The following is a 12,501-nucleotide window of genomic DNA, read 5'->3' on the forward strand; positions in this document are numbered from 1 at the left end:
AAATATTTATATAGGGTATGATTAGTGATTAAAATAGTTGTTATAGTACTGACTGTAGTAGCATAAATATTTATATAGGGTATTATTAGTGATTAAGTTAGTTGTTATAGTACTAACTGTAGTAGCAGAAATATTTATATAGGGTATTCTTAGTGATTAAGTTAGCTGTTATAGTACTAACTGTAGTAGCAGAAATATTTACATAGGGTATTATTAGTGATTAAGTTAGCTGTTATAGTACTAACTGTAGTAGCAGAAATATTTATATAGGATGTTATTAGTGATTAAGTTAGCTGATATAGTACTAACTGTAGTAGCAGAAATATTTATATAGGGCATTATTAGTGATTAAGTTCGTTGTTATAGTACTAACTGTAGTAGCAGAAATGTTTATATAGGGTATTATTAGTGATTAAGTTAGCTGTTATAGTACTAACTGTAGTAGCAGAAATATTTATATAGGGTATTATTAGTGATTTAGTTAGTTGTTATAGTACTAACTGTAGTAGGAGAAATATTTATATAGGGTATCATTAGTGATTAAGTTAGTTGTTATAGTCTGCTTCCATAGTAAAGTACTAACTTTAGTAGCTAAAATATTTATATAGGGTATTATTAGTGATAAAGTTAGTTGTTATAGTCTGCTTCCATAGTTTAGCTCTGTGATGTTTTTATAGTTTTGTTTAATTTCTTATTAAGATGACTTATGTCAATTTTGTAGAAGGGAATTTGTCTATGCCATGTCTTGTATAAAAATCAGTTTATGTAAAAGTGTTCCATTCTTTTATTTCTTTAACAACTATTTGTAATTGCTAAATGTATTTACTTTTAATTTCAGGCACTTCCAGTCAGTAGAAAGAAGGAAATTTAATGAAGTGTGGAACCTAAAAGATGCAGAAGTTAAAGACCTTCTTAAGAAAATCTTGACTGCTGACTGTTTGATACATGACCAGATTCTTGGACTACCTTGGGAACCCCCTGACTTGTATGTATTTTAAACTATCAGCATTGCTCCGTATAAAGTGTAATGTTTAAACACTAGCTCAGTATACAAAGTTTTCAGTCACTGCCTAATGCTTTTAAGTGGCCATTATTAAAAGCTACAGTGATGAGAAATATGGTCAAAGGCTCTTTCTCTAAAATCTGTATCAACACATTATTTGCATTTCTGGAACATACACATTCTTAAAAATACATGTATTAAAACCACTTTCACTTTGTAATATTTTGCTATCATAAGAATAATAATATGAATACATTGTGTTATTTCAAACTCAGAAAACATATTCTAGAAAATAAAGTGGTAAATTATCTCAAAGGATTGTTATTTCAGCCATGAAACTTTTTCTTATCTTACTGTTGAAATATCTCTTCATTGAGTTAGCTCAATTAGTTGAGCTTTTTGAAAATTTTACAATCCCAAAAATGTATCTTATCACTTTTGAAGCTAGTTGTTTACTTATATATATATATATGCTAATTTATTTTAAATTACTACAAAAGTACACTATCTTGAATCACATTTCAATCATTCTGGATCATCCTGTCTTACACACTCCATTTCTACAGTATAACTTTCTTTATCCCCTTCCCTCAGTCATTCTGGAGCATTCTATCTTACATACTCCTATCTCTACAGTATATCTTTATTTATCCCTTCTCCTCAGTCATTCTGAATCATCCTGAGTTACACACTCCATTTATACAATATAACTTTCTTTATTCCCCTTCCCTCGTTCTGGATCATCCTGTCTTACACACTCCATTTCTACAGTATAACTTTGTTTATTCCCCTTCCCTCGGTCATTCTGTATCATCCTGTCTTACACACCCATCTCTACAGTATGACTTTCTTTATTCCCCTTCTCTCAGACATTTGGGATCATCCTATCTTACACACTCCACTTCTACAGTATAACTTTCTTTATTCCCCTTCCCTCAGACATTTTTGATCACCCTATCTTACACGCTCCACTTCTACAGTATAACTTTGTTTATCCCCTCCCCTCAGTCATTCTGGATCATCCTGTCTTACACACGCCACTTCTAAAGTATATCTTTCTTTATTTCCCTTCCCTCAGTCATTCTGGAGCATCCTATCTTACACATACCACTTCTACAGTATGACTTTGTTTATTTCCTTCCCCTCAGTCATTCTGGATCATCCTGTCTTACACACTCCACTTCTACAGTATATCTTTCTCTATTCCCCTTCCCTCAGTCATTCTGGAGCATCCTATCTTACACATACCACTTCTACAGTATGACTTTGTTTATTTCCCTCCCCTCAGTCATTCTGGATCATCCTATCTAACACACACCACTTCTACAGTATAACTTTGTTTATCCCTTCCCCCCCCCGTTCATTCTGGATCATCCTATTTTAACACTCCACTTAACATAATGTATTGTTTAGGGTCAACCAGGGACCTATTGGTCCATCTCAGCTTTCCCATCCTCTAAACTAAACTAAAACTAACGTTGTTTATCCCCCTCCCCATGTCCATTCTAGTATTCTGACAATCCAAAAGTGAATATTTTTTGATTTGCATTTCATTGTAACAATGTAGATTTCAATGTTATCAGTGGTTTTGCACAGTTAGTTGTGTCTCATAAAAGTATCAACCTGTAGAAAATGACATCAAAGAAAACTACTGACACTGTGGTACCGTTACATTTCAGGAAAGATACATGTAGAACACAGTATGAATAAAGAGATGTTTATCTGTTTAACAAACACAACTGGTGTCAATTTGGTACCATCATACCTCAGGAAAGATACATGTAGAAGTCATTATAAATAAAATAAATGTTTATCTGTTTAACAAACACAACTGGTGTCAATTTGGTACCATCATACCTCAGGAAAGATACATGTAGAAGTCAGTATAAATAAAATAAATGTTTATCTGTTAACAAATACAACTGGTGTCAATTTGGTACCGTCATTCCTCAGGAAAGATACATGTAGAAGTCAGTATGAATAGAGTAAATGTTTATATGTTTAACAAGCACAATTGGTGTCAATTTGGTACCATCATACCTCAGGAAAGATACATGTAGAACACATTATGAATAAAGTAAATGTTTATCTGTTTAACAAGCACAATTGGTGACACTGTGGTACTGTCATACCTCAGGAAAAATACATGCACAACTCAGTATGAATAAAGTAAATGTTTGCTTAATAAACACAACTGATGACACAGTGGTACCATCATACCTCATGAAAGATACATGTATAAGTCAGTATGAATAAAGTAAATGTTTATCTGTTAATAAACACAACTGATGACACGGTGGTACCGTCATACCTCATGGAAGATACATGCTGAAGTCAGTATAAATAAAATAAATGTTTATCTGTTTAACAAGCACAATTGGTGACACTGTGGTACTGTCATACCTCAGGAAAAATACATGCACAACTCAGTATGAATAATATAAGTGTTTGCTTAATAAACACAACTGATGACACAGTGGTATCGTCATACTTCAGGAAAGATACATGTAGAAGTCAGTATGAATAAAGTAAATGCTTATCTGTTAATAAACACAATTGATGACACAGTGGTATCGTCATACTTCAGGAAAGATACATGTAGAAGTCAGTATGAATAAAGTAAATGCTTATCTGTTAATAAACACAACTGATGACACAGTGGTACCGTCATACCTCATGGAAGATACATGCTGAAGTCAGTATAAATAAAGTAAATATTTGTTGAATAAACAAAGGAGAATGAATTTTATCAAAAGTATTCTATCAACTATTTGTGTTTTCTTTTACATTGTCTTTATTCAAGAAGACTAAGACATGGATTTTGTTTTGTTTTAAGAAAGTTCCTGGGCCCTGAAGAAGAATCTTTGCAAAAGAATTGTAAAAAATCAGAGACATCAGCTATGGATTTTATTCAAAATCTTTTTTACTCCAGATCAGGTATTCTCATCATAAGTATTACTTCCGATAGTAACTTATGTTGCTTCTATTTACATTTCTTCCTCATTATTTTACCCATATAAATAAACAAATAATCTATATGGAAACATATATTTAGTATTATCATGCTTTTACTATTGGTTAATACTGTGAGTGAACAAAAATTGGTTTATTCATAAAAATTTAAAGGAGATGTATTTGAATCCTCTTTCAGTGTAATTATTTTTGTTTAATTTGAGGGATTGATTGAATGAAATGCTGTTTTGTTTGAAGACTATGTTGTGAAGTGTTTTTGTTTTGTTAGAAACGTATTATGTCTTACATATTTCAGTATTCATAGTGGATTTGAGCCTGACATAGCCTGGTGGCTAGAGCACTTGACTTGCAATCTGTGGGTAGTGGGATCAAAACCTGTCACCCAACGTGCTCACATTTTTATTTGTGGGTGTTTATAATGTGATGGTCAATCCCACTCTTCACTGTCAAAGAGCAGCCCAAGAGTTTGCAGTGGGTGATGTTGACTAACAGTATTCCCTATGGCCTGTCACTTTAAAATTATGTTTTGTTTATTTACAGATGCTTTTTCTTAAGTTCTAGTTACTCGTTTAGGTACTCTATAAGATTTTTTTTATTTGTGATTTACTTACATTATCTTATGAGTTTTCTCTTTAATATTTACAGTTTAGTTTGTTCAACTAACTTCTTAGTCTGTTTTAACCCTAAGATTTGGATCATAGAGAAATTATAACTGTTTTGGTTATCACAATATAAAGGAAAAGATAAAAAACACTAAATTTGTCTCTTAACAGTTTTTTATTATGAGAAACTTTTGTGCTGATCAATTCAACTCTTGCTGAAAAATCTTCATTTTAAAAAAGTTCTTACCCCATTTTGTGTCAAGGTTATGTTGGAAGTCCATAAAGTAATTTACCTATAGAACACCTGTTGTTGATGCTAGAGTAAGTCATGTATATTCACTGGAAGAATAACCAAAAGTCATATTTACTCTAGTTTCAGTTATGAGGACAAGGTTGGAAGGTGTGAGAACATTCATGATGGGGATCCTGTTGAAGTTAAAACAATCAGGATCTGAGGAATTCAAAAGAGGACAATAAAACTGCAAAGTAGAAGGAACAATAAGAATAAAATACTTTTTTATCATTGTGATCCCTTGTATTGTCTTAAATTAGTGATTGACAGGCTTCAACCAATGAAAGTCACAATAAACATTTGTTGGTACATCTGTTTAGTGTGCACAGTGTACTAAATGTCATTAACATGCTGAAAACCATTAGTTCAGTGACAATCAAGTCCAAAGTGGAATTGCCATAAGCAATTATATCCTTGCTTTGGGAAGGCTTTTCATCAACAACAAAATAATTTGGGAGTTCCAACCCGAAACAAAGCTTTATGTGAGAAATAGGTCAAGGTTACCTCTAAAACATCATGCCAGTTTCTGTACAATTAACTCACAATTTTATGGTTAATAGTTATTTTTAATATTGACTTTCTTTAGTTAACTATAATACTGTTATGTTATGTTTTTTAATATTAACAGTTGACTTTGTTTAGCTTTTCTCTGAGAATGTTTTTCAATATCTTCAGTTTTTTTGTTAGTTCATGAGTCATTTCATAGTTGTTTACTTCAGTTTCTACAATTTATTATGTTTAATTATAAATTCTCTTTTTTTTTAACAGAGACAGGGCCTGAAAAGTGCAGTGAAACCTTGGCAGCCGTTACTGAGGGTACAACACAAAGAAATCTTTCATCTTCTGATATAAGGGATGTGTTGGAGGTTCTCTGTCAAGAGATGGTATGTTTTTTGACACAAAGACTTCGTCCAGTGTTTTTCATATTTGTGTTATGTAACAAAGTTTACTCAATGTAGACATTATTAAAATGCAAATACATTCTTGTAGAAGGTTAAATTGTCTTAAAAGGATTTTATTTGTTGGAAGTAAGAACATTTCTAACCTATAGTTATATTTTTTATGAGAAATTCAAAGTTCTTAATTCATAGCATCTTTAAGAGTAATTATTATTATTTTTCTCCTTTCAATACAGATGTGGAAATATAACTTCTTTTTTAATGATGTAAATAATGTGCTGAGGTTATTATTATTAAGTTGGTTTGAATCAAATCCATTTATTTCTTATAAATATGTTTAAATATTTTTATTTTTCACAACAGGCAAAATACAACTTCTGGTTTTCACTTAACATGTAAATAGTGTATAATGGTAATCTCTAAATAGTGTATGATAGTAATCATGTAAATAGTGTATAATGGTAATCTCTAAATAGTGTATGATAGTAATCATGTAAATAGTATATAATAGTAATCATGTAAATAGTGTATAATAGTAATCATGTAAATAGTGTATTATAGTAATCATTTAAATAGTGTATAATAGTAATCTCTAAATAGTGTATAATAGTAATCTTTAAATAGTGTAAAACAGTAATCTTTAAATAGAGTATAATAGTAATTTCTTTCATGCTTTCATCTTGGAAACTTTCTTTATAGTATCATGAATGTTTAGCCATGCTAAAGTGTTCAGTAACTGAGTTTCTGGTTGTCATGTTAATGGTGTCAGGAATGTTTAGACATGCTAATGTGTTCAATAACTGGGTTTCTGATTGTTAATAGTGTCAGAAATATTTAGCCATGCTTAAATGTTCAGTAGTTGGGTGTTTTTTTTTGTCATATTAATAGTGTCAGGAATGTTTAACCATGCTAAAGTGATCAGTAACTGGGTTTCTAGTTGTTATGCTTCAGGGCTATTGTCAAGATGCATGGGTCATAAGCTAGTGCATGACAGGACATGGCAACATAGTCTGTGTCAGGTTTTTATTTATGTATAGGCTGGATTCTTTACAGTAGGTGTGTGTGTGACTTGTTGGTGATAAATTTCAACATTCGGGTCGCAGGTTTGAATCCTCGTCCCACCAAATATGCTTGCTTTTTCAGCCACTGGGACATTATAATGTAATGGTCGATCCCACTATTCATTGGTAAAAGAATATCCCAAGAGTTAGTGGTGGGTGGTGATGATTAGCTGCCTTCCCTCTAGTCTTTCACTGCCAAATTAGGGACAGATAGCCCTTGTGTAGGTTTGTCGAAATTTAAAACAAACAGACAAACAATTTCAATAATAAACAAACAACACACAGTCCACTTGTTTTGAAATAATATATTAAAACAAGTCAAAAGGTTATACAAATGTTCATTACACTGTTTGTTATCACAGTTGTATGTGGAGCTTTAAGTAATTATCTGTTCTTCGTAAAAGTCCACACAGGCTAGTTCAATTACTTTAGAACACAATAGAAAAGACAACTTATTCTTCTCTAGTCTGTTAGTACAATCCAATTTTTAAAATTCGCCACTGTCCACTTTTTATGGCTAAACTCACAATCATGCAGTCTAGATCTATCTCTTGAAGTAAATTTCCAATGCATATTTATACCCTGACAGAGGTCTAAAACGTTCCACAGAGTACTAGATATTATGATGCAATAATACTCAATTAAAGCAAGGAGAAAAAACTCAGAAGGCTCTAGTAACATGATGCGACAATATAACAATCATGAATTCATAAATATTGAACTACACAACATGTGATTTATAAACTAACCTGTGATAAACTATCAGTTCTAAAAATAACTAAATTTAACACTCACCCTATATAATCTATCTAAATCATAATACTTGCATTAAACATAAACTGAAACAGTCGTGCATGTCTAACAGACTTTAATGAAGCATTGAGACTCCAAAGTCATATTGATATAACTTACTCAACCCTCTTACTCGCAATGATGATACTATTTATGCTGGTATATGTGTGCTATGTATGTTGGTACTTGAAGATACCACAATGTTGATACATACATACACTGAATGCTGGTTTCTCTAGGCTACACGTAGACAGTGTCCATTTTGGTTTATGTCCTTTGAATAGTAGGCTTATGGCTATTGCTTGTGGATACATATAAATTCATTTACTTTTTATACATGGTAATTTACACTGATAGTAAGAATGGCATCACAAGTGAATACTATACAGATAAGTATAAGCAATACTAAGTATTATATTTTATTTGGATTCTACACATGAAAACATATAATATTATTTGTCGTCAGGCCTCCTCTGATTTTTGAATTTTGTAACTGTATAGAAACAAGAGTTGTTCGATGTAATTCACCAAATGATTGAGAAAGGTGGTAAGAAAGGCACGGTACAATGGTAAAATGTAGGTAAAAATTCTATGAATGCAGAGTAATTTAATCTGTGAAGTTTTATACTTAGTAGAGCTACAGGTTGTTATGTTACTTTATGTTCTTGAAAGTATAATTTGTAGCTTACACAATTACTTTTAAACTTCATTCCTCACTTTGCTGCTCTAGCAATTTCTATTAGACCAAAAAGTGGAACAGCTGACAGATCCACTGGATGAAAAAGAGAAACTACTCATGACTTTGGATGCAATCTTTAATGTAAGTATAGCACCACTTTCCACTCATAACTCATTGTATAAATACTTTGTTGGAAATTGATTTTAGAATCTTCATCCTCAGAAAGTAAATATACAATGAAATGTTACAGCTTACTGACTGCTGGTGTTTAAATTATTTACATTTCTATCTACATTTCCATCTGTTGTATTGGTTGAATTCATTATCAATGTTTCAGTACTTTTCTCACTCAGTGCAGTATCAACTAGTGTTGGATTGCTTGAATTCCTTATCGAGGTTCATTACATTAACATCTACTATGTACAATAGCATCTCCTGTTTGATTTTGCTGCATTTCTTATCAAGCTTCATTACATTTCTGTCTATTCTGGTGGAATGCTTGAATTCAGATTTAGATACTAAAACATCTCAATTGCTAAAACTTGTATTGTCAGGTTGTTTGAATGAGTATTGAGATTTCAAATTATCTGTTTTTATTCTACCCTAGTTACTTATGTTTGAACACTTCATTCTATTTTTGAATTGCTGTCAGTTTAAATTTCATCAACTCTGTTCAGCTGTTGTCACCTTCACTTATTTTAAGTTTGTTTCTATATTTCTACATCTCTTGCTGTAGTTAGTTCATGCCAAGATGTAAGTTCCACTAACTCTCTCTAGCTTTCTTTGTTTTTATAATATTTGTAGCCTGTTAATTTTGTACTCCCATCCAACTTGTTAAATTCTTTTAAAATCTCCTATTTCCAGACAGTAAATTCACTCTGTAACAGGATGTTGCTCTTCAATGTGTTATAGATCACGTTAAGAAAGAAGTTAATATTATGTATATTTATGGAAAAATTGAAAGACACAATAATATTAACTGATTAAGTATCATACATTTGTAAATCTTGTCAATTAACTTAGCATACACAGCTGCTAATATTAATTGGTTTTTATTCATTTGTACCTTTATGCCAAATAATTTAAAAAATTTGCTAACTTTATGATTCACTGTATTGAATATGTAAGGTTGAGAAGATTGTGAACATCAATCATTGTCTCTTACATTAATATCAAGGGACACCCACTCTCATTCACTTTGTTTTCGAACACTGGATCTTATTTTCTGGGCTTGATCTCAACAAGTCTGTCTTCTTACTTATCACATCCCAAATATTCTGATTCTTGTGGCTCTCTCATCCCAACAAGATTCTACCAACATAGTGGTCCCTTCTTCCTCACATGTTCTGGTGGTTATGCTTCGAGCTGGGTACTTCCCTTCTGGATGCATTTGCCACCCAGCGCATTATCAAATTTCCCCTCTTCTGTTCTCTGGTTCTACATTCTTTTGCTCAAGCACCAGATGTCTTCATCAGAATTGGACCAATCTTTACCTGTATGCTTATCCTCCCATTAATCTTCCTCCCCATGTTCTCTCTCTATTATATAAACCACTCTGTGTTGAGTCCTTCTCATCACTTCATTCTAGCCTGCACAACTGTGATTTTCACTCTTCAACATCTTTCATTCATCTCCTCCCATACCTCTCCCTCTTTCCTGATCCCTTCTCCATCAGCCTCAGTCCCCTAGCCTTCATCCCATTGTAACCACATTCCATCTTCATATGTAGGTCTATCCAGGCTCACTACACAGGTAGTCTTCCTGCTTTCTCACTCATTCTGCTCTTCTTTACTGATTTTTACCATGGAAATGATGCATTTCTACTCGCATAAATAGCTATTTTCGTTCAGTGCTGCCCTCTATACGTAAAATAAAATTTTATGCATGCCACAAGCCTTCTATCTCCCCTCCATTGGAATTGACTGATTCCAATGCATCTCTCATACAAACTATCATGTGTCAAACCTCCACCAATAAGATTGCGACATACTCTCATGACTCCCTCTATTCAATTCTACCGAACTATAACTTCTCGGTTGGCAGTACTTGTGTTCAGATGTTTTTCCATATGGTTCTCTTTGTGCAGTTGTGATTTTAATAGTTTAATTTCTGTAGTGGAATTTCTTCATTATTATTATTTTTTCTTTATATTGAAGAAATAATTTAATTTAATTTACCAGTCTTTTTTTTTTTGTCACACTCGCATATTTTACATCAAACACTTTTATTTGACTTATGTATTTCTACGATGAATTCTGAGGTTCATTTTCACACTTCGAGTATTATACCTCTAGCACTATTTTCACAGACAGCAGGTGGGGAAGACACGTCTTTGGATTTCTCTGTTATTATCCATCGTGAAATTGATCATTATATGGGTCAATCTTCTTTTCCTGAACTTGCCCCACTAATCTTCCTGAACAAGCCAAACATGTTTGAGCCACTGAAGATTTGATAGCCTTTTTTACACCAATGTTTTCCCTACCCTTCCTGCAGAAGCAACTAGGCCTAATATGGCAATTTTCCAGATTAATTCTCAGGTATGTTATGTTTTATGCAATTCCTGGTTTTTCTATGATTCCTTATCACCTCCATGTTGGCTCGTTTGTCATCTTCGACTCTCGCTTTACACTCGTGGTTTCACTTTAGTTGGGATTTTCTGGGTCAGTAAGAGACCTTGCCCTGGGTATATTTCCTGTCCATTTCTTTTTGGAATTTCTGTATTTTTTCTTTGATGATATGTTTTTGATCATTTATCTGAGACTTTAGAATCAAGTGTGTAATCTGTGCGTCATCATTCGACTCTTTCCTCTTTGGTTGCACGTTTGTCGCAGTTGGAACTACAACATACCCTTATTCCTTCTCGTCCTAGATCTTATCTACTTGTCCCTGTCCCCTTCCAGGGGTTTCTCATCTCGTTTTATTCAGTGTTGATGGGCATGTTGCCAACAGTATTGGAGACTAACCAGAGGGTTCTGGTCCAGTGGGAGCTTGTCTATATTATATTGTTACCCTTTGGCAATTTTTCACTACAGTTCTACGGGTTTTTTGGGACTTGGCCTACTATTTATTTCCCCAGCTCCTTTGTCCCTGCTACCATTTTCCTTCCCCATGACTTGGTTTCCTGCCACCAGCCTGCATCTGTCCAGGGAGGTACAAGATTTTCTGTCCCATAGTACCTGTTTATCATCTTACTCCAGGCTGTTTGTTGTCCTTTGTCCAAACCATAGACTGGTGGCCTGTACTAAATTTGTTTCACCACATTTTTCTTTCAATGTGCCCCATTTTACCTTGGAGTGGTTTGTCACCCTTAGGTGGGTTTTTTTCTTTGGTTTATCCATGACAAAGAGAAATGTCGCAAATAATTATTTGCATATTGTGATGTTTCATTACTCATGGCACTCTCTTTGGTTTATTCTTCACTGGTTGGTTTCTCTGTTTTGCACACTGCCTTTCAGACTTACTTTGGCCCTGTATGTTTTGTCGGGCACTCAGAGCATTTGTTTGATATTTATAGGCACTCAGGTTGCACTTTCTTTTTTCTTTGGTCGACTGGCTACTGTTTACTCATTCTGAACAACAGCCCACCTGTTACTCTTATCAGCTGCTCCTGGAGGTGGCTATGATGGGCTGTTAATCAAATTGGAGAGGTCCTTACTACGACCTATCCAATATCTTGTCCATTTGAGTGTTTTTCTTTTTCTACACACATCTCAGTCTGGCACGCCCTTCTCCTCTTCGACTTCATTCAATGGGTTTTCAGTTCGATTACAGGTTGCAAAGTTCTATCACTTTTGGGGATGTGATATTCCATGGTAACCCTCATCCCCTTAGGTCAGGCTCTTTCACAACTGGTGAAATTTTGTATGGATCCATTGTCAGCTCTTATTACCCTTCCTGCTATTCTTATCATCAATCAGCATTGGTGGTTCGATATGACACATTGGCAGGTGTCCCACTTCCTCCTCCTCTGGTTTTCTCCATTTCATAGATGCATCTCTTTGGGGATGGGGGGCGTGGGTTGATCAACTGGAAGATTTGAGGTGTTTGGTCTGTGGCTGAGAGGTCTTAGCCTATCAACACCCTGGAGCTTCTCACTGTAGGTCGTGTTTTCGTTTATTTTCTCCATCTGGCAAGAAATCGTCTGGTAATGATCCATTCTGACTTTCTTCAGTGGTTATTTATCTCAATCACCAGGGC

The 12,501-nt window shown here is 33.8% G+C and overlaps 1 protein-coding gene across 1 annotated transcript in view; it reads left to right on the top strand.

The window, feature by feature from the left end:
• Positions 1-838: 838 nt before the first annotated feature.
• The window catches only part of LOC111089717 (dynein regulatory complex protein 1-like), a gene marked incomplete at its 5' end in the record, with an annotated part of 27,831 nt that continues 16,168 nt past the window's right edge, over positions 839-12,501 (top strand). The window contains 4 exons of the mRNA XM_022402693.1: positions 839-985; positions 3,840-3,940; positions 5,639-5,754; positions 8,353-8,442. Of these exons, the coding sequence (XP_022258401.1) occupies positions 839-985; positions 3,840-3,940; positions 5,639-5,754; positions 8,353-8,442 (454 nt within the window). The remainder of the gene's footprint in view (positions 986-3,839; positions 3,941-5,638; positions 5,755-8,352; positions 8,443-12,501) is intronic.

This window comes from Limulus polyphemus, unplaced genomic scaffold, assembly GCF_000517525.1.
Source record: "Limulus polyphemus unplaced genomic scaffold, Limulus_polyphemus-2.1.2 Scaffold7152, whole genome shotgun sequence".
Classification (NCBI taxonomy): Eukaryota; Metazoa; Arthropoda; class Merostomata; order Xiphosura; family Limulidae; genus Limulus; species Limulus polyphemus.